Below are 24,723 nucleotides of genomic sequence, written 5' to 3'. Positions count from 1 at the left end.
TGGACAGCATGTCATGACAAGGGCTCCACTCCTGAGTGTGTGTGGGGGTGGAGGTTTTACCTGTTGCTTCTTAGACCAACCAATGAGCAACAGGTGTACGACTCGACTTTTCGGCTCCCTGATCCAGCAGCATTTCACAGGGGAGAAGAGTCACTCACCAACTTGCGGAACTCACAAAACAGCGCTAAGGGTTCAAGTTCAAGTTCAAGTTCAAGAGGTTATTTGTTACACACATATGGTCATACATATATGCAGTGAACTGTCATGACACCTGGTGATTACGCACAATAAGCTCAATAAGCTCTAAAAATACAAAAAATACTAAACTAAACTAACGCGGGCGGCGGCAATGGGCGGTGCCACAATCGCGATTCTGGGTTCTATAATTATATAATATAATTGTCTGTTTATAGATTATACATTTAAATCCTCCTAAATGAAACTTACCTTAACTTACATCCAGTACTTACCTCACAGGGTAGAAGTCCTGGCATGTCACAAAGCATGATCAGCCGGTGGACTATGATTAAACCGTAGGATTCATTCAGACCATGAAATGATATTTATGACTCTATATGCACCAAATTCCCGATTCCAGTGACCTCACCGTTCCCTTTAATGCAAACAAGCGGATCAAGATCATTCTTCAACATTCCAGGTGATGTGAAGTCAGAATGTGAAACTGTTGAGCTGACGCTGGCTCAGACAGCACGAAGAAGAAGAGCTGACCACTTCATTAAGCAATGTTTTAACGCAGCATCAACCAATAAACACCCGAAGCAAGAAACTTCACTTCTCTGTGAAAACATCATCTCTGTGGTGTTAAAGATTCTGAGAAGAGGGCAGAAGCTCAATTAGATCGCGGAACTGGCAATTGTTGTCCCCTGGTTTTCAAGTGCCGATCTGAAAAGTGCCATTTTCTTAAAAATATCGTTGTTATAAAACAATAAAGACCGGAAATGGGAATTTTTAGAAGTTACATGCTCATATAGTGAGCATGAACTTAGAATGAAAAAAAACCCTTCAAATTCAAGGATTAACTAGAATTATACATTTTCCAATATTTTTATAAATGAATGATTCAAACATTATTTCAGAAAAATGCATTCAACATGATCTCATTGAAGGAGTACAGCACTATCTAAATTTAAACATTTAAAGAACTAATTGTGATTCTAAATGGGTATTTTGTGCCTCAAAAGTCTGAATATGCTTATAAAGGCTGATTTCTCAGAACTTCTGTTTCCAAAACCTTAAGACTTAAATAATTCATAGCTTCCAAAACAGTTGCTTGATTCCCACAAGTGATACCTTGTTTTGAAGCTCTGATTCTACTCTTTCTTGTTGTGTGAGATGTGATGAGATGTGAGATGCCTGATGCCCTCAGCATCAGGCATCTCATCGCGCATCACCGTTCTGAGCCTCAGTCTCGTTCCCGCAGTCTGTCAGTATTCACTACACTAGCGTTCGCAATGGCCGCGCCATTAAGAGAGGAATACCTATACTGTATTATTAATATACAGTAAATCATGTTGGATGTATGATGTTGCATGATGGACATTCTCCACAGGGTGTGGCTCTGGGGGGCAGTTCACATAGGACGTGGTGCGCACTGCGCTGGAACCTGTACTCCATTGGTGTGTGTTGGTTGCTCCACGCAGGATCTGCGCAGGGTCGAGATGGGAGACGGCAGCAAATGATGCTGCATTCCATGGAAAGCCGGAAAAGTAATTAGTGTCGGTAGGAAGGGATGCTGCGTTTCACAGGAACTTGGAAAACTGTAATTTGTGTCGGGAGTCCCAAGGTCTGTTATCTTGGTGCTTTTCCACCGCATGAAACCAGCTCAACTGCGACAGCAGAACGAATTGCTGCAACTAAATTGGACCCTGTGCATTGCTGCCTGCAGCAATGCCTGCATTATTATTATTATTATTATTATTATTATTATTATTATTATTATTATTATTATTATTATTATTATTATTATTATTATTAATAATAATAGAATAATAATAATAATTATTATTGTTATTATTATTATTATTATTATTATTATTATTATTATTATGATTAATATTGTTATTGTGGTTATTATTATTATTATTATTATTATTATTATTATTGTTATTGTTATTGTTATTTTTATGATTATTATGATTATTATGATTATTATTATTATTTTGCATTTAACAAGGAGGGGAACCACATTTGAGTGTGTTGGGCAGAATGTTTCCCACGGCATGTTTAGGGGTTAAATGAAGCAAGAAAACAAAACAATTGACTGTCCCGCCTATCAGGTATCGGTTACCACAGGCAACAACTCGAAGCATGTGGGGGGAGGGGCTTTAGTCCAGGACCCTCCCCTCTGGTGTAGGATGTCCCATAGACGGGACAGTGGGTGTGAACTTTGCCAGCGGAGGTTCCCTCCCCAAATCTAACTGAAACCACTCTTTGGAATGCAAACACACACAATCTATAGCAGTCGCTCTGTTTTTCTCCAGTTCCGTCTCCTCCCTTGCCTTGTGTTTGGATAGACCGAGTAGGAAGTCGAGGGAAGGGTTTGCCGAATGGGAATTCTGTGGAGCTGGTGAAGGGGAAGGTTCAAGGAAGGAATAGGGGAGAGGGAGGTAGAGAGTGAGAGAGAGAGAGAGAGAGAGGTAGAGAGAGAGAGAGAGAGAGAGAGAGAGAGAGAGAGCCTCACTCAGGAACTTCCAGGGTTGTTCTTGGCGTGGCGTTATTAGCCCCCGGGGCATCTCACAAAAGCCAATGGGGGTTGTTGGGGGTGCCGGTGGAGCAGAAAGGGGCAGACTGGAGGTGTCAGCTCCTTTGAGTTGAAAGGCTCGAGTTGTAAAAAAACACTCGTTCAGTTCAAACCAGAGGAGACATGCTGATCGATTTGTGAGGGAACAACCTTTCCCGAACTCCCAAAAGACTTCCGAGAAGTGGACGTCACTCTAAAAAAAACAACTAAAAAAACACCCTTCCTCCTTCTCCCACACCGTTCGGTAGCAGAGGGTAGGGTCCAAAAAGGGGAATGGAATCACTGAGGGAGTCCTTTCTGCATTTGACGTTGCAGATGTCTGCGTACAAGAGAGCCACCTTCGACGAGGAGGACCTCGTGGACTCCACCAGTGATGAGATCTACCCGTCATCGCCCATGCAGGTAAACGTCTGTAAACACACTTTCCTTGTCATGCCTCCGCTCGACACACAAGCTCCAACACATATCAACAGAGGTTTCAGTGCTCCTGCAGAACTCCCATATCAAGCTGCCTGGTATCACACTGTTAAGACCGCCACACACCACACTGTTAAGTTTTTCCACTGCTGTCAGATGAGCGATTGTGTCTAAGTTTAACGTCCTGATTACTCAGGTTTCGAAAGCTTCATTTCGCCAGGGTAAAGATCGTTTTTTTTCACGACAGTCCCGAGAACAAAGTACACGTATAAAAGCAATATAAAACAAGATCATTTACTCACACGTTACCTAATCTTGGTTCTCTCTTTAAAATGATCATATTCAGTGTGAGTGATTTTTGAACGCGTTGCAACGGGATTCATGAAATTCGATGCTCCATTTAATGGATAGTACAACTACAATTTTAAACGATACACGTGTTCCTCAAGACCTCTCATGCTACTCTCTGCTCTTGTCATATACTGTATAAACATACATCGAGGTTCTTACAAAAACCCTGAGAAGGAAAGACGTCTCTGCGAGCTCAGTGAAGCCGCCGCCTCCTGGTTGTCTCTGCCCTTGGACCCGGCGCCCTCTCTGCGTCTGCTCCTGCGTCGACCAATGCCGGCCTGTTTGTTTTGTCGCGGCGTGGAGCCTGCAAAATCTCACTCTCGACCCCTCGCCTTCAAACGCGCCCCGCTCAGCGCGCCGAACGAGAGCGGCGGGCTGACACGGGCGTGTTGCGATCCAGCGGCGAGCGTGACGGAGCTACATTGTTTGAACTTCTGTGGAAGCAAAACAAGGTCACGGGGCAGTAATGGAACGGAACAGTCGTGGAACGCCACGCTTGAGTAAAAGTAGATATCTTCCTCAAAAAAACTACTCTAAAGTGAAAGTTACCCATTAGAATACTACTTGAGTAAAAGTCTTAAATTGCTGATATTTCAGGTACTTAAGTATCAAAAGTAAACGCTGTGGAGAAAAAAGAGCCAGACTTTTGTTTTTGCGATGAGATTAGTTTTTCTTTTTCTCTGATTTGGCTCTGGTTGCCGATATTTACGTATTTTTCGGGTACGCGTAAGAGCCACTTCATTGGGCGCGACGCGTCTTTCGCCCCATCAGTCGTCGCAGGTGCAGGTCGCTGTGGCCGATTGTTTAATATCAGTATATGTGAATTGGGTTAACAGCATGATATAAAGTTTGTGTTTTATTTAATTTTTTTAAGATATTTTTTCTTCAAGAACTAGTCCACTATTGGTCCTTAGGTTACCATATACAGTAAGTAGTCACATGTGCTGTTTACATCAGTGTTATCCACGAGTAGTAGTGCCACTATATTTATCTATACTATTTATATCAGTAATTCGATCTCTACTAAAACCTTTGGCACCCCTTTCCCTGTTATTTACATAAGTGTTGTTATTTATCCATAGGACTAGGAATAACCCCTCCCTCACTCACACCCGTTCAGTTCAGGTCAACGTCAGTTTGGTTTTTCTACACGTCTTTGGACGCTGACGAGGTTAATGTCCCAACACGTGAGCGCAGAAAGGCACCATATACCATGCACAAAGCAGTTTGACGAGTATGCTAAGTATGTTCTTAAAATGGCCACTGCGATGCTGCGGATACTGTATGAGGCTCCTTGGCAGCAAGGCACTGCGAGGCGGTGTTGGAATGACTGAATGAAAAGCTGTTGATCTTTACTTTGAAGTTTGGCAAAAACTGTTTTGCATTAGGGTAAGCTCCAATGCACTTTTCACATTTAGAACAGTCGGCATGTGTGTGTGTGTGTGTGTGTGTGTGTGTGTGTGTGTGTGTGCGTGTGTGTGTGTGTATGTGTGTGAGAGAGAGGGAAGTCTGGCTTGGCAGGTGTAACACATATGGAGAAAGAGAGAGAGAGCATGTCCTCTCTTAGATAGATAGATAGATAGACAGAAAGTTACTTTATTGATCCCCAAAGGGAAATCTCAGTGTCACAACCAGCTGGAAACACAATAGGCAATAATATATATGTGTATATATATATATATATATATATATATATATATATATATATATATATATATATATATATATATATATATATATATATAATACAATACAAATAGAAAAAATAAATGGCAATTTGCTCTAAATTGAGGATTACTTTCAATAAACGGCAATATACAGTCGATTTATTCAAGTAATCCGTATGATTACTGTATATTACATATTCATTCAATCTGCCTTCGTCATATTTAAATATTTTTTTTTATTTTAGTGTGATTTATAGAGGCCTTTTCACACTCTCGTGGCTTATTCTCTCTTCTTTGTCCGTCTGCTTTATTCACTGTCAGGTTCAAAACCTGGAACTTGGAAGTTATCTGAGCTTCACACAAGAGCCAAATACATCAGCACATGGCCAAACATGGGTGTCGGCTTCTGCCTCACTTTTTTTTCGACCGCCAGAGCGAGTCTATCACGACTGGGTCAAAGGAGGCCAGTAACGCCTTCCCCCAACTCCCATCTTTCATAACCTAGTCCCGTGTTGAATCCAGGCCTCCTCACTGCAGACGTAGTGGTAGTGAGTCCTCCATCTTGCTGCTTTCACAGAAAATAGTTTGTGTTCAGAGAAGCAGATGGAGACCGTGCCATGTGAAAGGGCCGACTAGAGAGAACATTCAACGGAGGTAAAAGAAAATGAAAGAAGAAGAAGGACATATATTGAAAAAAACCCAGATATAAGCTAAAATTACAGGGAGGAAAAAACACCACAAATGAATGATAAATATGGAAAAGACCTAAAAGATAAAAGGTCATGTCCATAAATAAAATATACGTTCCTATACAATAAGTAATGCCAGGGGTGCCCAATACGTTGAGCACGTTCGACCGGTAGATCGCAGAGGTAGTGCGGGTAGATCGCGCGCCATTCAACATTTTTATTTTATTTTTTTAAACCGATCTGACCAACATGTTGAATGAGCTAAATTTAGAGCTGCAAGGAAAAGACAAAACTGTGGTCAACATGATCAGTTCAGTTAATGCTTTCAAACGAAAAATGCAACTTCTGTCCTCAAAGCTGCAGTGACGGTGTGCGCTACACAGCAGATTGAAAACTGTCTGTCAGACTTTGACAAACAGTTTCAAGACTTTGCTTTACTCGAGCCAGTCTCTACCTTTATGTGCTGCCCATTCAGGGAAGATGTTGAGGTTGATTCACTCTTTCACCTGAACTGGTCTGCACTGGAGGATGAGATGTTGACAATGCAGGCTGACATTCACCTTAAGTCCAGGGCTCAACAGTTTTGGAACTTACTCACGGAGGAAAAGTACCCAAACATGAGGAAATGTGCTCCCTCCTTGACTGCATTATTAAGCTCTACTTATTTATGCGCGTCAGCCTTTTCCCACATGAAGATTATTAAGTCCAAATGCCGTTCCACCTTGACTGATGATCATTTGGAAGCTGCCTGAGGCTGGCTACCAGCAGCTACTGTCCGGGCTGCGCAACCTTGCCGACTCCATTCAGTTTAAGTCATCAGAGTAAGGTAGTGACCAGGAATGTATTTAATTGTATTGTGCTGTAAAGATTTATACAGTGATGCAAGGTACGGCATCATATATTGTATATATAAATTATACTCAGTATATATATATAAATAAATATATTTAGCATTTTGTAATGCAGGTAGATCATTTTGACCTGGTCAGTTTAAAAGTAGCTTCGCAAGCCGAAAAAGTGTGGACACCCCTGACCTATGCTATAAAGAGTGAAACAGAAAGATTAACTCATATGGGGACAAGATAATGGCCTTCCCAGCTAAACCAGGTGGTTTAAATGATTTGAGAACTAGTTTATTCAAAGATCAAAAGATTCAAAAGATGTATTTGTCACATACATATTGCGCTGTACAGTATGTAGTGAAATACCTCGGTGTGTTGCTTTGTTGGATGAGTTCTAACAGATAAGGTATGATTATTTTTGTTTTTACATATTTAGAAAATTATTTTCAAGGTTAGCACAGGAAAACGACAGCCATAATACTTATGAAAATAACTAAATAATAAGTGATACCTCTACCCTTTGTGTGATGGTCTCAATAATTTCTGAGTAATCTCCGAGCCAAACTGGGTTGTCGCCTGTATTCAGGCCTGCAGCACAATCTTTTTTGCTGATTTTGTTGCCGTTTCCAGTGAAATAGTTTCCTTTTTACGCGATATAACACAACAGTGTGAACCGCAAAGCTCTTGGCAGTGGGACCCTCTCAATTGCGCTTAGTTTTAAGTCCAAACCGACCCTAACCTCCTTAGCTTCCAGGGATTAGGAAGCCCCCACTGTGGCTTTGGCATTGCAGTTGTCCGCATTTAATTTGACTGTTGAACTCGCGGCGTAGTTAATAGGAGTCAATCTGCTCCTTATGCAGCTCAGGGGTTAATGGATTTTCACAGGTCAGGATTAGAGGTGAACTACGGTACACAGCGCCAGCCAAAAAGACATATATATTACAAATTCCAATTTTCTTATATGTGAGAATCAGAAATCAGAAGTAGTTTATTCTGCCGCCAGGTATATATACTAAGAATTTGTTCCTAGTATTTGAGGTTTGATGCGTTACACTGCAGACCATAAGCGTTTAAAGAACAGCCTGAGAAAATTGAGCATAACAATAATGATAAAACAAAATAGAATTTAAAAAATGAGGTAAAAATAAATTAATTCATTACAATTTGTATTAAATTGTCAAATATATACGAAAATCCACAAAAAAACAAAAACAAAGTCAGATATTTAATGATATACAAATATACAAAAATATGTTATTAATGTATGGAAAATGGCTAGACAAACAAAAAAGCTTAACCATCTGAAAGAAATTTGAATAAAATATTATAGAAAAGTGAAGTCAAAATATATATATTTTTAATAAAATGTAATGTTCAAATACATACAAACGGCCAAATAATATAATATATATATAATAGTCTGATATATACACAAATACAGTATAAAGCTGCAGTTATGAAGTTTCTTCACGGCAATTTGTGGCTCTGTTAAAAATGACGTTTTCTAGATCTTTTCTGTATTCCAGTCGGTCTGACGGTTTTGAAGAAAACGATACCTGAAAGTAAACCAATTTCCCGGCGCAGACGCTGCTGTGAGTCAGCGTGTTGTGACCCGGGACAGTGGGTTCATGCTCTGCCTTCCTGCTTCGCTCACCTTTCCAGTCCGCCATCTGGGTTTTTGGGAGTGGCAGGTATAGGCCAAAAAGCCCAGGGTCTGGTTCTGTTTGTCGTCCGGGGCCGAGGCACAATGGCCTTTATGAGTACTTGTTGAAATGAAATGGAACATGAAATGGAGAAAGAGAAATAGAAGAGAGTCTGACCTTAAAAGCACAGACGGCTGGAAGGCGCTCTGATTCAAAACGCCATTGTTCTTTGACGCCAAATCTGTCACCAAACCTTGAGTCATTTCCACTACACGGGGAATTTTCCGACCCCTGGATTAGCACAGTATTACTTTCGCTGCTCCTATCTTCATATTAGTCGTATGTTCTTAGAAATGTTGAGGTTTTTTTTTGTTTGTTGTTGTTGTTTTTTTAACTGTAGGCAAGAGTTTCCGTGAGAAAAAGAGAATGACATATAGAGAATGTCATCATCAAGATGTATAATACGTTTTTATTGAATATTCAAAATAAAATAAGCCCCGTCAGTAAACGCCATTTAAAAAATAAATAAATAAAATTACGAATACTCCAAATAAATCAAATAATTTCCGTTCGTGAACAATGAGGAACAAGTGCAGCTGCTTTAGTTAACATTTCACTAAAATAAAAATTTGATCAAATCAAAAACAAAATAAACATGGCAAGTAGGTCGAAATAAATAATAAAGTTTGTGGCGCTGTCGGTCTCCGTAGTGACGTCCGTGTCGACATATTTTCCACAATGAATATTTACCGTCTGCTTTGGGTCGAAATTTTAATATCCCCCAAAAAAACTATGGATGTTTGTGTCCGAACGACATCATCTTTCTGCTTCTCCTCAGAGTTCTAGACGCTGCGGCTCCGTCTCTGCTCCTTGTGTGTGTGTGTGTGTGTGTGTGTTTGTGTGTGTGTGTGTTTACAAGCGCAACCTCTCCACGAGGGAGGGGGGGGGGCTTAGTTATATATCGACAAACGTGATTGGTCAGAGATGAGGCTTTCAGATCAACTTTGGATCGTCCAAACTGATTGGCTTCCCATTGCAACTTGCGAAAACAAACAGATCTGCGATTTTTTTTTTTAATCAAAATGATCCACCCAGCACTAATTCAAATTGTTCTTGGAGGGCATTATTTTCACCGGACATTATGACCAGAGAGATTTGAATATGTCAGACTTAAATATGAATATTTAAATTATTTATATTTAAATATTTTAATAGATTTTCCCACTCAAAAACTGGCAAGTACCGGATAACAGAATGCAGTAGAAATCCTCAACCTTGCGGTTGCGACACCACGTGGGGTCACGGTGCATTTCAAAAACTGAAATATATTTTTATTGATATATATTTTTCTAATAAAAATTTAGTAGGTTTGAATACATCCTAATTTCCCATTTGGAGCTTCCTTCATGCTCTATGATGTACCATCCTCAAATTCACATAAAACAGTTTCCTAATATGCAATGTGGAGTATCACTCTTTGACTTCACTCTCAATTGTGAAAGTACAGTCAGAAATATTCTCATTTATCTTCAATGTGTTGCTTGTCGGCCTAAATGTGGAGCATAGAATTATAATAAAAGGACAGAAAAATAAGAACATTATTTTTTCGGAGAATTTTGGGACCTAAAAAAACAGTGTCGTGAGCGAAACAAGGTGGAGAGCCAACCTATTGAATCTTGAATCTATGACGACGTCCTCTGTGTGTCTTCCAGGTGACTCTTAAGCCTGGCGTTGGAGCAGCGTGCTGGGCGGACAGGACGGAGAGGGAGAGGCGGCTGCTCTTCCTCGTCTACGCCTTGTCCGTCGCCTTGTTCATCTCATTCGTCACCGCCGCCATTTTCTACAAGCAGAGTGAGTTTGAACCTTTTGCGAAAATAGGAATGTAACTTTTTTTGTGGCACACCATGCCTGCATCGAGGGTACCATCTATTATTAGGAATGTTGCCGCTATCGGGGTGTTTGCAGGTCCAAAAAAAGTCTGAAAAAGGTCTGTTTCACAAATATAAATGGAATTAGATTTTGATTTGTGAGGACATCGTTTCGACATAAACATTTTTTTCTGCATTCCTCGAAGCTTGTTCTTCTTGGCCCAGAAGGCACGTGGGTGGGTGACAGTGTCTCGGTGTTTCCTGTAAAACTAGAAGCCACTTCCTGCCATTGAGCCATTTGTGACAAATCGCACGTTAAAATAATAAAAGGAACAAAAGTGGACTTTCCTCTCGGTGCTCCAAAAGATTTTACGGCTTAAAAGGACTGAGAATCCTCTGCCACTATTGACGTCTTGAATTCTCTTTCTTATGGTATCAAAATATATGTATGTACCCGATCAGCCACAACATTAAAACCACTGACAGATGAAGTGAATAACATTGCTCATCTCATTCCAATGGCACCTGTCAAGGGCTGGGATGTATCAGGCAGCAAGTGAACAGTCAGTTGTTGAAGTTGATGTGTTGGAAGCAGGAAAAATAGACAAGCGTAAGGATCTGAGCCACTTTGACAAGGGCCAAATTGCGATGGCTAGACGACTGGGTCAGAGCATCTCAAAAAACGTCAGGTCTTGTGGGGTGTTCCCGGTATGCAGTGGTTAGTACCACAAGTTGTCCAAGGAAGGCCCCACCTCACAACTTCAAGGACTTAAAGGATCTGCTGCTAACATCTCGGTGCCAGATACCACAGGACACCTTCAGAGGTCTTGCGGAGTCCATGGCTCCACGGTTCACAGCTGTTTTGGCGGCACGAGGGGGAACTACACAATATTACTGGTTATTAGTGGTGGTTTTAATGATGTGGCTGATCAGTGTGTATTTATATACCTATATATATACATATATGTGTGTGTATGTATATATATATATATATACCTATATATATATATATATATATGTGTGTGTATGTATATATATATATATATATATATATATATATGTGTGTATATATATATACTGTATATATAGTTCTAGTTCTTGAATAGCCGAGGGCACGTAGAACCCCTTGTAGCCTCTTAGAGCCCAACCTCGGCGTAGAAAAACATTTTGGTTCAAGTCAAATTCCAGCCCTAACCTGAAACCCAATTTGGAGCTCATCTCATCCTTCTTTACAATAAGAGGGCCTTAACTCTAATCCTTAAAGGTGCAGTGTGTAGGATTTAGTGGCATCTAGCTGAGAGGTGACAGATCGCAACCAGCTGAACACCCCTCCCCATGGCGGTGCAACACGATGGCCTCCGTGGAAGAGACGGTGGCCGCGAAACTTGCGAAAAAACGCGACGGCCCTCTCTAGAGCCTGTGTTTTGGTTTGTCCGTTCCGGGCTACTGTAGAAGAAACACGGCGGTGCAAGATGGCGGCCTCCATGAAGTGGACCCGCTCCCTATCTAAATAAAATGCCTCATTCTAAGGTAACGCTAACACAATGATTCTTACTTTCATGGGATTATACACTAATTAAAACGTACTTAAAACTACTTATGACTACTATATTCCATATTCCACATTCCAGAAACTGTTTTTGAATCAGAAATCATCTTCTTCTTTGGTCTGCTCATGTTAGGGGTCGCCACAGCGGATCATCTGCCTCCATTACCTTCTGTTCTGCGCATCTTCCACCCTTACACCAACCGCCTGCATGTCCTCCCTCACCACATCCATATAATATCCTCTCTCAAATCTGAACGATGTCTCGGTAATCGTTGCAACTATCTCAAAACGTGAACAACATTTGCCACAGACCCTGCGTGACTTTCCTAGAACACAGAATTACTCCGACATAAAGTCTCTCATGCAAAGATATTTCATTTGGATAGATTTGTTTGCCAAATTAGATTCTTGTGATACTTTCCCCTCTATTAACACATTTGTATTGCACAATGGTCGACATTGAGCGACATAGCGAGTTGGTTAGAGCATCTGGGCGAGCTGCCATGTGGGGTTGGGGTTAGATGCGTGTTACAACAACACCAGTGTCGTTCAGGTTGAAGCAAGACGGTCAAATCACGAGGACTCCATTTCTGAACCCACCCAGTCTTTGAAAAGGGCTCGGAGGGAAGAAACTTCAGGCTGAATTATGAAGTGAAACAAAATAGAAATTCGGGATGATGACCAGGCGACCCGGTGACCTCCAATGCCACCAAAACCCAAAGCAGTCAATGTGCTTTGAATATGTTGAACACATTTGAATATATTTGACTTCTCTCCTCTCCTGCAGAGCCCACCCTGTGCCTCACAGAGCCCTGCATCACGGTGGCCGGCGCCGTCATAGGGGCGCTGGACCGCTCGGTGGACCCGTGCCACGACTTCTACAACTTTGCCTGCGGGGGCTGGATGAAGAACAACCCCCTGCCCGAGGGCAAATCCCGCTGGGGTTCTTTCAGCAACCTCTGGGAGCAGAACATGCTCATAATGAAGCATCTATTAGGTAGGGCTCCCCCTTTTAGGCCCTGTCCACACGCATAGGGATATTTTTGAAAACGTAGCACTTTCTCTGGAACCGTAAACAACTCCTTTGGAAAACTCAAATCTTCTGTGTATTTGTGCGGACAAGTAAAACGTGATCGTCGGAAATTGTTTTCGCGTTCTCGTGTGGAGAAAATATGTGTTTTCAGAAACATCCATAAACGCGTGAACGACCCCTTAGAGTGCGGCGTCTTCAGATGTGTACGTTTACTGGCCAAGAGTTAGACAGTAAAATGCTTCCCTTATTTTGGCAGAAAACACAACAATGAAGGGCCTGGGGAAAGCGGAGGAGAAGGCCCAGCACTACTACCAGGCCTGCATGAACGAGGCCAAGATCGAGGCGTTAGGGGCAAAGCCGCTGCAGGAGCTCATCAACCAGGTGAGAGTTTGAAAGACACAGGGCGTCGTTTCATTCGGTTTTAAAACTACTGACGAGAATCACACCTCATTTCTCCCATGGCTGCTAATTTAAGGAAATTGTGTTCTGGGTCGACTAATTGTGAGCACGGTTAAGCTACCACAGGCCTGACGGTCGGTACGACTGCGAAAGATCTGCCTGAGAGTTGTGTTGGCGTGCCAAATAAAACTCTGGGCTGTTAATAAAACTGCTTATAAAAAAACATGAATCACTTCTTGTGTATAATCTGCTTTCCGCTGAAGTGCCGTTGAGCTCGCCGGTGTCTGCGTAACGTCCCGCTATGTGTTTCAGACGGGCGGGTGGGCACTAACCGGACCCTGGGACAAAGACAACTTCCAGGAGGTTCTACGGGCTGTCTCGGCCAACTACCGCACCTCGCCCTTCTTCACGGTGTTCGTCAGCGCCGACTCCAAAAACTCCAACAGTAACATCATCCAGGTCAGGGAGTCAAGTGGTCACGTAATTTGTTTCTGTTGTGTATTGTATTGGATAGCTGTCAGAATTCTTATGAAATTATTTATGTTTAACCGCCAGATCCCACAATCATACGCTTCCTTCCGAATTTAAGGGGGAATTTTAAGCCAATGTTGGAAATTTCGCAACGGATGAAATGTCAGTGGTGCAATCCACTTACAGCACCTATGGTGCTGCGTTTTCACACAGCACTCAAATGTATTTTCCCTGAAGGGGCTTCCAGACTAGACTGTAACTAATGCAGCACACATAATCTTTTTAGCCCCGGTGCTGGGAATGAAAACAACTGGGACCGGGGACGAGCAGAGCCATAAAACTTTTCTCTCCAATCCAGGTGGATCAGTCGAGCCTGGGATTGCCTTCACGGGACTACTACCTGAACAGGACAGCGAACGAAAAGGTAATGAATACTTTAGTTCAGCTTGGCTGATATAAAACATTTACAACCCAGACAGAAGATCACTTTACAGGTTGTGTAAGACACCTCTAGTAAAGTACTAAAATTGGACCAAATTAAATAAAATAATATTTATTATATTATTTTAATATTTATTATTAAATTCTATCATATTTAAATCCAACATCTAAAATGCATATGTTATTTATACAGTATTGACATTTATTTTTGAGTTTAAATATCTGGAAGATTAAATATCCTAACCCTGCTTGGAGAGGAGAATGAAAAAATAATAATGGGAAAAATGTTTTAGCCACAAGGCAGCATTGTTCTGATTGTAGTTTTTCCTCAATTGGATTTGTTTTCTTATTAAATACCTCATACCCCCTCCTCCACCTCCACCTACACCCTTGGACTCTGTAGTATTTGACGGCATACCTGGACTTCCTGGTGGAGTTAGGGATTCTTCTGGGGGGCTCAGAGGAGACGTCACGGTCGGTGATGCAGGAGATCGTGGACTTTGAAACGACACTGGCCAACATCACCGTCCCCCAGGAGGAGAGGAGGGACGAGGAGCTCATTTACCACAAGGTCCAAGCCAAGGAACTGACTGTGAGTCACTGTATTCTTCTGTGTTTATTTGGGTTAAAATTATATAAAAGGAAGCATGTAAATATGAATCTATCAGACATGGTCTTACTCATAATATAAAAATGGAAACATCTCAGACGAGATATAATTCTAAATATAAATATCGAAATAAATATATCAGACAGTATAATTGTAAATATTGATATATAAATATATATAAATATATCAGATGATATAATTCAACTGTGTCATTCATTGTCTTTCTCTGATATTGTGTTGTCATAAAATATTGCTGTATTTTAGTGTAGTTTTGTTGTCAAAATTTAAAGTTGAACTGTTCTGAGTCTTTGTCTTGGAGGTCAGTGGAGTCAAAACACCATGGCATCCAGTCTTTGTCCTTATCTTTTTCTGTTGTAAGGTGTCCATCTCTGGATCTGGTGTGAGTGTGAATTCAGCGGGTGTGAGACGGGTGGGATAGCCGCTGTTGTCCAAGTCCCGCTGTGGAACAGTTTCGAGGGTTGGGTGGGGGAGCGTCTATTGTCCAAGTCCCACAGTGGGACAATGTTCAAGGGTGGAGTGGGGTCAGGCGATGGCAAGGAAGTTGGTCATACAGACATGACCGATCTTTTCCTGTTGGTGGGGCGCCATCACTTCACTCCGCCTGCTGGGATCGTGACCTCAGTTCACGTCTGCGGATTCTCTGTCGTCTACGTCTGCTAGTTGGTCCTCTGGAGGGTAGGGGACATTCGTGCAGTAGGAATCGTGCACCCACGTTGGTCCTTCTGCCACCCTAACCACTGCTGTGGTGGTGAGGATCTGGAATGGCCCCAGGAATCTGGCAGAGTTCCTGTTCTTTCCCCCCGGAAGTCACAGATTACCACCTAGTCACAGGTCACGCAGTGGTCCTTCGAGTGGAACGGGTTGGGTTGCTTTTACCTGGACACAAATAGACTTTAGAACTTGGGTGAGAAGCACACATTATGACAACATTGCTTGGTCTACGTCCACTATTGTGAAAGTGGGGTACGTGGATTGATCTAGGGGGTACGCAAAACAAATCTGTGATTTACAAACAGTTATGTTGAATAGGCAAGATAATACTCATATATTACCGTTGAATGTTATAGTAAATTTCTCCCATACCGACTGCAGTCTCAGTACCTAAAATGACTGGATGCACCCTCGTGTAACTACAGAATATTATCACAGAATGTCAATTAGGCTGGAAAATAACCGACAGTGTGTAAATCGAACAGAGTCGTTACATTTTCTGGAAGGCATTTCTCAAATGTTGCCTGAACATAATCCCGTCTACACAAATCCATGCATTATGTTAAAAAAAAATCTAAAAGTGATAATTACTAACTGGACAATCTGAACACCACATCTGGTCAGGTCGATGATGGAGAGAATTTGACGCAGGGCTCCTTCAAATTACCTTAAAGTTCAATGTGATTACCTTTAGTCAGACTCTTTGATAGGATTTTGAATTAATGAGCAGGGTATTGTGATATGTATTGATATTGTGTGAAATTGCTTTTGCAGACTCTGGCTCCCGCCATCAACTGGATGCCGTACCTGACGGAGGTGTTCGCTCCTGTGCCGCTCAATGACTCAGAACCTGTGGTAGTTTACGCCAAGGAGTACCTCCAGAAGGTTTCTGACCTTATACTCACCACTAATAAAAGGTCAGATGCGTCATGGACCCGTTGTCCATCTCAGTTATAAAACAATGAGATGAAAATAAGAAAAGGAGAAAAGTAAATAATACAATCCCAAATCCAGATGTTGCACATTTTGATGAAAATAGTTTGTTAGAAAACATCGAACAAACAGAGAAGGCAAGGTAATCGATAGATCCTTGTCTTTTCAGCCTCCTCAACAACTACATGATAATGAAGGTGGTGAGGAAGATGGCGTCCATCTTGGATCAGCGCTTCCAGAACGCAGAGCAGCGCTTCCATGAAGTCATGTACGGAACCAAGAAGGTGAGAGGCGGGGACGCATCGAAGCGGGAGGCTTGTGACGTGTGTGCTGGTGGAAATAAAGGAGAACGCACAACCCCACTGTGACACTAGTTAGCCACAGCCACTCATCTTATGTTGCTTTCGTGTGGTAAAACAGGACCAGCATTATATGTTATCATTCAGATTGTTTCAAGTGTACACTGTTTACTGTACTCTTCAAGTATCAATGAGGGCAAGAGGTTTAAATACACAGGGTTTCCAAAAACACAATTTGGCACAGAGTCCCGGGGCATTTTCTCTGGTTTGCCCAGACAGTCAACAGAGGATTTGGCTGAATGGAAAAGATAAAACCAACCAAATTTATAAAACTGTAAAAACATTTTTATTTTTGTTTGTCTCTGCAGTTAAAACATAAATAGAAACAGAATCTGTTTATTCCACGAAGTACATTTTCTTATACAAGAAATTAGCAATTAAAGAAATATAGCAGCCTAAGAGATAACAAATAATAAAATAAAATAGGATATGAGATGAAATAGAAATAGCCAAATATACATAAGTTGCCTAATATATAAAAATACACAGAATATACAAAGGGCAATTCTATGCACAGGATAAATTATTGGTTTGGATATATAGGGTATACATTATTACTATATATCTGCCACATCTGCCAATGGTCACTGGCATGAGGACTGAGACCAATTAGATATGTAGCCGATATTGTCTTTTAGGCCTTTCCATTCATTAAAGAATGAAAGTTTTTTTTAAATGTCGTAATACCTATTGCAACACTTGTCTTGAATGAACAACAGTCGAAGTAGGAGGAGGGAGCAGCAGGAACTGCAGTCGAACAAAGACTATGTCCACAGGGCCTTGGTCCTGGAAGTGCTTTTTTAATTGACCAGGTAGTGATTTGTGTTTGGTGAAAGAGAACATCCTAATGAGCGCCTCACATCGAGGTCTCCAGAGGACGCACTCCTTATCTCAGATCCTGTTCCAGCCGCCTGGTTTTCCACTGGGGTCATGCTGCAACAACAACCTGGCTGTGTGTGTGTGTGTGTGTGTGTGTGTGTGTGTGTGTGTGTGTGTGTGTGTGTGTGTGTGTGTGTGTGTGTGTGTGTGTGTGTGTGTGTGTGTGTGTGTGTGTGTGTGTGTGTGTGTCTGTGTGTGTGTGTCTTTGTGTGTGTGTGTGTGTGTGTGCGTGTGTGTGCGTGGTGGCACGCACTCCTCTGTTACTGAATGTACTGTGCTAGTACATCCATAAACTCAGAATGCACTTCTCCTTCACTAATCCCCATGACTCTCCTTTTCGACGGTATCTGTGCCTGGATCTGTTAGTGCCCTTTTGCCCTTCCAGAAAAAGGGGACACACACCGAAGTAAATCATTACAAAGTTCTGTGAGTGTCATCTCTGTTGGGGGCGGGGATGTTACAAGGCAAAAGCGGGCGTGCTGTTATTGTCATTGCTGCAATTCCACAGAAGTACCATTACACTGTTCAGACCTTTCCGTTCAAGATTTAAGAGGTTATTTGTCACGTACATATACATACATACAACCATACATATATGCAGTGAAATGTCCTGACACCCGGTGATTACGCACAATAAGCTCTATAAGCTCTAAAAATACGAAAAAGTGCGTAATCAACACAAGGTGCTCGTGCAGGCGGCTGCAAGGGGCGGCGCCACAGTCGCGATTCTGGGTTCTATAGTTATGGAATAGAATTATTTGTCTGTGTTTTATTAAATATACATTTAAATCCTCCTAAATGAAACTTACCTTAACTTACTAAGTTAAGGTAAGTTCTGGCAAGCTTTGTGACAAGTCCTGGCATGTCACAAAGCTTCAAATGGCTCAGGTGTGTGTGTGTGTGTGTGTGTGTGTGTGTGTGTGTGTGTGTGTGTGTGTGTGTGTGTGTGTGTGTGTGTGTGTATGTACACGCGTGTGAGCAACACACACTCATTTTTGGCCATGTTTGTTTAACGTTCCAGAGTTGCACCCCGCGCTGGAAGCTCTGCGTCAGCGACACCGACTCGGCGCTGGGCTTCGCCCTCGGGGCCTTGTTCGTCAAAGCCACCTTCGCCGAGGACAGCAAGGCCACGGTGAGTGGCGTCCAAAGTGCTCCCCAACTGTCCCTCAATCTGGGAGATGGTGTTGACGTGGCCTCTGTCTCTCTCCTCCGTCCCTCAGGCCGAGGACATGGTCTCGGAAATAAAAGGCGCTTTTGAGGAAAGTCTGCAGCATGTGAGCTGGATGGATGCAGAGACTAAAAGAGCTGCCAAACAAAAGGTCCAACAACAACAATTTCCCTTTTTTTTTTTTTTTTTTGCTTGGACGTTGCACGTTTGTTGGTCGTTTTCCGTTGCTGCTCCTTGACCAAAACATCAGCGGCTGAGCAGCGATAGAGCTGGCGAACCGGTCGCCTCCTCATTTTTGCTGAGGCTGCAGCACCACCCTGTGTCACAACGTGTGTATTTCCCTTTTCATGATTTTCCTTCTTCTCGCTCGCAGGCCGATGCCATTTACAACATGGTCGGTTACCCACAATTCATCATGAATGCCACAAAGCTCGACAAAGTGTTCAATGATGTAGGTAAATGTGCAAGTGTGCTTGTATGTCATCTCCCTCCATCGGTGGATTAAGGAGGTAACTTCCCACTCAACTTTTGAACCTGATCCTTTCCAATCCTTCATTCCTCACCCTTTCAGTTTGAGGTGGTGTCGGACCTGTACTTCCAAAATGTCATGCAGTACTACAACTTCTCAGCCAGCGTGACGGCCGACCAGCTGAGAAAAACCCCCAACAGGAACCAGTGAGTCCCCGTCCCTCTCTCCGTGTCCCTGTCCTTGTGTCCCCGCCCAGTCCCTGTCCCTGTCCCAGTGTCCCCGTCCCCGTGTTCGAGTCTCAGTTCCTGTCCCTGTCCCTGTCACTGTGCCTGTCCCTGTGTCCCTGTCTAGTCCCTGTCCCTGTCACTGTCCCTGTGTCCCCGTCCCCATCCCTGTGTCCGAGTCCCTGTCCCTGTGTCCAAGTCCCTGTCCCTGTCACTGTCACTGTAACTGTGCCTGTCCCTTTGTCCCAGTCCCTGTCCCTGTCACTGTCCCTGTGTCCCCGTCCCCGTCCCCATCCCTGTGTCCAAGTCCCTGTCCCTGTCACTGTGCCTGTCCCTTTGTCCCAGTCCCTGTCCCTGTCACTGTCCCTGTGTCCCCGTCCCCGTCCCCATCCCCCTCCCTGTCCCCGTGTCCTTGTCACAATCCCCGTACCTGTTCCCGTCCCTGATCCTATATCCTAGTCCCTGTCCCCGTCCTTGTGTCCCTGTCCCTGTGTCCCAGTTCCAGTCCCTGTGTCTGTCCCAGTCCCTGTTTCTTATCCTCACTCGCACATCCGGCCTCCCGTTCCCGTACACCGACTTCTCCAAATACCGCTGTCTACACTCGTTCCCCAGCAACCAAACTGATCTTTGTCTCTTAAGTGGCTGCGGACAATTCCCAGGGCCTTCGAACAGTCCTGACGGGTGGAACACAGGGGGAGAATACATAGTCTGCGTTTGTTGCAATGCTTAATTCCAGCGTCATGTGAAATATTTTTCTTACATTTCCCACATTTTTTTGCAGGTGGAGTATGACCCCCCCGACCGTGAATGCGTACTACAACCCGACCAAAAATGAGATGGTTTTGCCAGCGGGGATACTTCAAGCGCCTTTCTACAGCCATTCCTGGCCTAAGTATGTCTGTTGGATTGGATGTTTGATCTTTGGCTCATGGTCCATACAGAAAAGCAAGAGTGAATTATAAGTCAAGTTATTCAGGAACACTGTGTTTTAAAATGTTATAAAAAAAACTTCTTTGACATTTAATTGAAAGTTTAAAAAGTCAAGTTTTTATTTAGAAAGTCCATGAAGGATTTTCGCAGGACCATCTGAAAGGCCCTCACAACCTTTTTCCCCTTCCCTCAGGGCTCTTAATTTTGGTGGAATTGGCGTCGTGATGGGACACGAGCTGACCCATGCTTTTGATGACCAAGGTTGGAACATCATTTTTCTCTTTTTATTTACTTATTCATTTATTTATTTAGCTTAAAGAAACAAAAGGAGACGGTCCAAACCAATGAGACCACTAGAATGTGTTGGTAGAGTGGGTTTATTGTGAAATTTCTCTTACATTTATTGTTTATTGCCGGATTTCATTGGTGATTGCTTATTGGTAGGCTTTTTGATAATTCATTTAAGATTGGATTAAGAATTATTTTTCTGTTATTGTTGGTATGTAATGCAGGGGTCTCAAACTACAGGCCCGACCCGCGAGACAATTGAATGTGGCCGCTACATCAGTATAATATATTAATAAATTTGGCCCGCAAATCAATTTTTCAAATCTCAACACTTAATTAATCCACACAAATGTACTTAAATGTTTTCAAAATATAAAACAGAATTGTATAGATCATAAGAGACATATTTCCAACAGGGTTATGAGGCAATTCACATATGTGTGGGAGAAAACAAAAAAAAAACAACCAAAATAAAACAATACAAACAGGCCGTTTTTGCCTTGAAGTTCAACACGGCCCCTCTAGAACAAGACAACGTGGCCAGTGGCCCCCAGGTCATTTGAGTTTGAGACCCCATAATGTCATATTTTATTTTATTGTGTTGGTTAATTCTTTAGGTTTCTAGAGATATATTTATTTGTGATCATGAGACTTATTGTATATTTACCAAATTATCTATTATTCATTGTTCATTCTGAGTTTTTTTTATTTTATTGTTGTATTATTAGGTTATTATGTATTTAAAAATCGATCTGTCTGTCTGTCTCTCTACATTTTAGGTAAAAAAATCATAAAAGCAGTGAATCCATTTGAGAAACGAATTCTCAATTTGTGCTGTCGACGCAGGGATCACAGATCATTGTCTTTTGTGCTTTCTCTAGAGGGATTTAGTTCCATGCCGTGCATTTTATTTCATGTATTTTATGTTGCAGGTAGGGAATACGACAAGGATGGAAACTTGCGTTCTTGGTGGAAGAACTCCTCTGTGGAGGCCTTTAAGAAGCAGACCCAGTGCATGGTGCGTAAACGAAAACACACACACGTCTGTTTTTACTCCCATTTAACCTCTTGCTTTTTCTCAACTCACCCTGTGCGCGCATACTCTTCCGCTTGTCATTCAATTCAGTGTGTTCTGATCAAATCTTTTTCGTCAAATCTGTATCTTTACCCTTGAATCCGCTAGACATCCTTTCCTCAGCCGCCGCTGCCGCCACCGCCTTTTGTTTGTTTTTAATCTGGGTATGAAACGTCTTTTTGCCCTTCTCGGGGGGGAAATAGTCCAAACATAACAGACTCCATATCTCCCCAGTGTTCTCCACCTACACGGATGCTTGATAATTAAATCTTGATTATAGTGAATATCACAAAGTAGCACTGAGGACTGTTATTTTCGACAGGTGGAGCAGTACGGCAACTACAGCATAAACCAGGAGCCCCTGAACGGGAAGCACACGCTGGGGGAGAACATCGCTGACAATGGAGGATTGAACGCCGCCTACAAGGTAAACACATCAGAACAGAAAGGAGATGCGCACGATCAGCCAATGAATAAATACTTAGCCTGTTTAATACCAAGTTTAAATAAATACACCAGTACTACTATAATTTCTACATTGCAAGGTCCCATATTTACAACATGTACAACAACGCATGTACAACGAGCATTCGTCCATTTATATGGGTTCTAATGGGTCACCTTCATAATGTGTAGTGGAAAGGCGGTTGGTCCACCTCACTGTGGAGATGTGACAGGTGGTGAGGAGTGGCCTGCCGGGCCTCCAGTTGCTTCTCGCCACGCACACATTCTTTCCATTAAATGAAAAGTCATGGAGTTGTGGAAGCAAAATGGCATTATGAGTCTGCATGTGCCGCATTTTTGAGTGCACTAGAATATAACGTTTTTGGATTTGTGCTTTTCTGGTGATGCACTCACTCTACTGTTTTCCTGTGAAACAGCTTGATGGCCAATGCCGTGTGCAACCTGAGCATTTGTTTTCTCCCCAGGCTTATCTGAATTGGATCAGAAAGAATGGAGAAGAGGCCACACTGCCCGCCCTGGGGATGACAAATCATCAGCTGTTTTTTGTTGGCTTTGCTCAGGTTTGTTACGCCTTATTTGTGTTTATTTAATATTGCGGTCCTTGTGATCACTTTCATTAAGATCTGTGGGAGCTCAAGGTACATATACAAAACCCCAACAGTTCAAACTCAGAATTACAGTCACAAGGGTTAAAAGTCGAAAACATTAAAGAACAGTCATATGTTATTGATTAAAATTATTAATGAAAATGAGCAAATATGCAGCAGCAGAAATCTACTGAAAAGAGTCTTGAGGATTTTTCAACCTGTATTACCTAATTTTACATGTCTTATTATATTACCAACAAATGCAAGGATTATTTAGTAAAATATATTTAGATTTTTTTAACTCTTATTAGCGAGTTGCTGAACGTCCCTACTCTTCCTCCCTTGAATCCTGCAGGTATGGTGTTCCGTCAGGACCCCTGAAAGCTCCCATGAGGGTGTTATAACGGATCCTCACAGTCCGTCCAGATTCCGAGTCATCGGCACCATCTCCAATTCACATGAATTCTCAAAGCACTTTGGCTGCAAGGCAAACACGCCGATGAATCCCAAGCACAAGTGCGAACTTTGGTGATGCCTCGCTGCGCATAATTCTGGTGGCGTCAGAGATGGACACCAGGAAAAAGGAAGAGGAAAAAGGGGGCGGTGGCGGTGACAAAGTCTCCGTGGTGGGAGAACGCGAGGCGCTAAACCACTGAAATCCTAACTCCCTTACCACTTTAAGCTTCTCAGGTTCCTGCTCAGGACAAACCATGCCTTGCTTTCTACCAAAGCTCGCCTATCTTCCTTCACAGAGACTCCTGTTATAGCAAAGCACCTCTCCCCGACACATGGACTATAAAACTTATTTCATAGCTTAATGATGGGAGTGGCGCTGATTCGTACACTGGAAACCAAACGATTGGTTACAAAATGGGGGAACCACTCTCATTGAAATTTTGTAAACAGCCTGTTATGTCGAAAGTGCTTTTTTTATTTTTTAAATCATTACTTTGTATCTTCTATAGTGTAATTAATGTATGACTACAATTTTTGGATGGCACAGTGGACAGCAGAGCTGAATTAGACAGGAGTTTTGCAGTGTGGTGATGCACATATTGGATTTGTAAAGCCATGAGGTAACCAATGAAAATCCACTTAAACCGACACATTTTGTGCTCATTATTCTATACCAACAAATGTAACAGCAATGTTTTGGAATGTGATGTAAAGAAAGCATTTCCTCCATCTTTTTTTTTTTAATGATTAATGCATTGACCTCATCCTTTTTCTAAAGGATATAAAAGATTGTTTAAGGACATGGATGTATGACAAGTGGAAATAGTACACTGCGGTGTCCAATTGCTGCCATTTGTTTTCTCTAATTGAGGAAACACAGAATTTGATGAAGAATGTGATAGAAGATTTCATAGCTAAACAATAAATTTAATTAGGGTCATGCAATTTCCATTTCACAAAGCTATGTGTGTGCCCTGCTTTTTGTCTGTTTATATATTGGGAACTATTTTGTCTAGTAAAAGCCATTTTAAAACACAGATGCGGCTTTGAATTGTGTAAATCATTTTTTCCAGTTGCTGATAACGGGGTCAGTCTCAGTCACATACACATCATGTGGGAGCTGGACTTGCTTTATTGGGAAAAACCTACTACTTCCATCAATTAAAGTAGGAAAGCATAAGATTGTCACTGCATTCTGATCGATTGATTCATTGTTTTGTTTTTTATGTTTTTTTTAATATTTGAGGTGGTGGGAATTTCCATTGTTCTTTTTGTAAACGTTTATCCATTAGGACAGTTTAATGACCACAACTAGCTGCGCGGGTTAATCGATTTCACCACAACTGCTTTCACTTTGCCCGCACCCATCAGTGCGTTCTTGACGGGAGAGGCGGACCCCGCCACCAACCATGGAAAT

The 24,723-nt window shown here is 42.2% G+C and overlaps 1 protein-coding gene across 1 annotated transcript; it reads left to right on the top strand.

The window, feature by feature from the left end:
- Positions 1 to 2,781: 2,781 nt before the first annotated feature.
- On the top strand, positions 2,782 to 24,343 carry ece1 (endothelin converting enzyme 1). Its single transcript, XM_080001421.1, has 19 exons — positions 2,782 to 3,163; positions 10,083 to 10,221; positions 12,575 to 12,784; positions 13,077 to 13,201; positions 13,532 to 13,678; positions 14,049 to 14,114; positions 14,535 to 14,723; positions 16,248 to 16,390; positions 16,576 to 16,690; positions 18,666 to 18,776; positions 18,865 to 18,963; positions 19,186 to 19,263; positions 19,384 to 19,487; positions 20,287 to 20,397; positions 20,629 to 20,696; positions 21,656 to 21,741; positions 22,121 to 22,225; positions 22,728 to 22,823; positions 23,206 to 24,343. The coding sequence occupies exons 1-19, from the start codon at positions 3,035 to 3,037 to the stop codon at positions 23,380 to 23,382; spliced, it is 2,298 nt and encodes a 765-aa protein (XP_079857547.1). The 5' UTR covers positions 2,782 to 3,034; the 3' UTR covers positions 23,383 to 24,343.
- The last annotated feature ends 380 nt before the right edge of the window (positions 24,344 to 24,723 follow it).

Source organism: Zeus faber (genome assembly GCF_960531495.2).
Source record: "Zeus faber genome assembly, chromosome: 5".
In the NCBI taxonomy this organism is placed as follows: domain Eukaryota; kingdom Metazoa; phylum Chordata; class Actinopteri; order Zeiformes; family Zeidae; genus Zeus; species Zeus faber.
This window is presented reverse-complemented; position numbering and strand designations above follow the sequence as displayed.

Excerpts from the sequence above, each read along its gene's own strand:
- ece1 (XM_080001421.1), top strand. The coding sequence starts at position 3,035 with ATGGAATCACTGAGGGAGTCCTTTCTGCATTTGACGTTGCAGATGTCT. Across the intron at positions 14,724-16,247 it reads TCCAAGCCAAGGAACTGACT|ACTCTGGCTCCCGCCATCAA; the intron begins GTGAGTCACTGT and ends TTGCTTTTGCAG. Across the intron at positions 16,391-16,575 it reads ATACTCACCACTAATAAAAG|CCTCCTCAACAACTACATGA; the intron begins GTCAGATGCGTC and ends TTGTCTTTTCAG.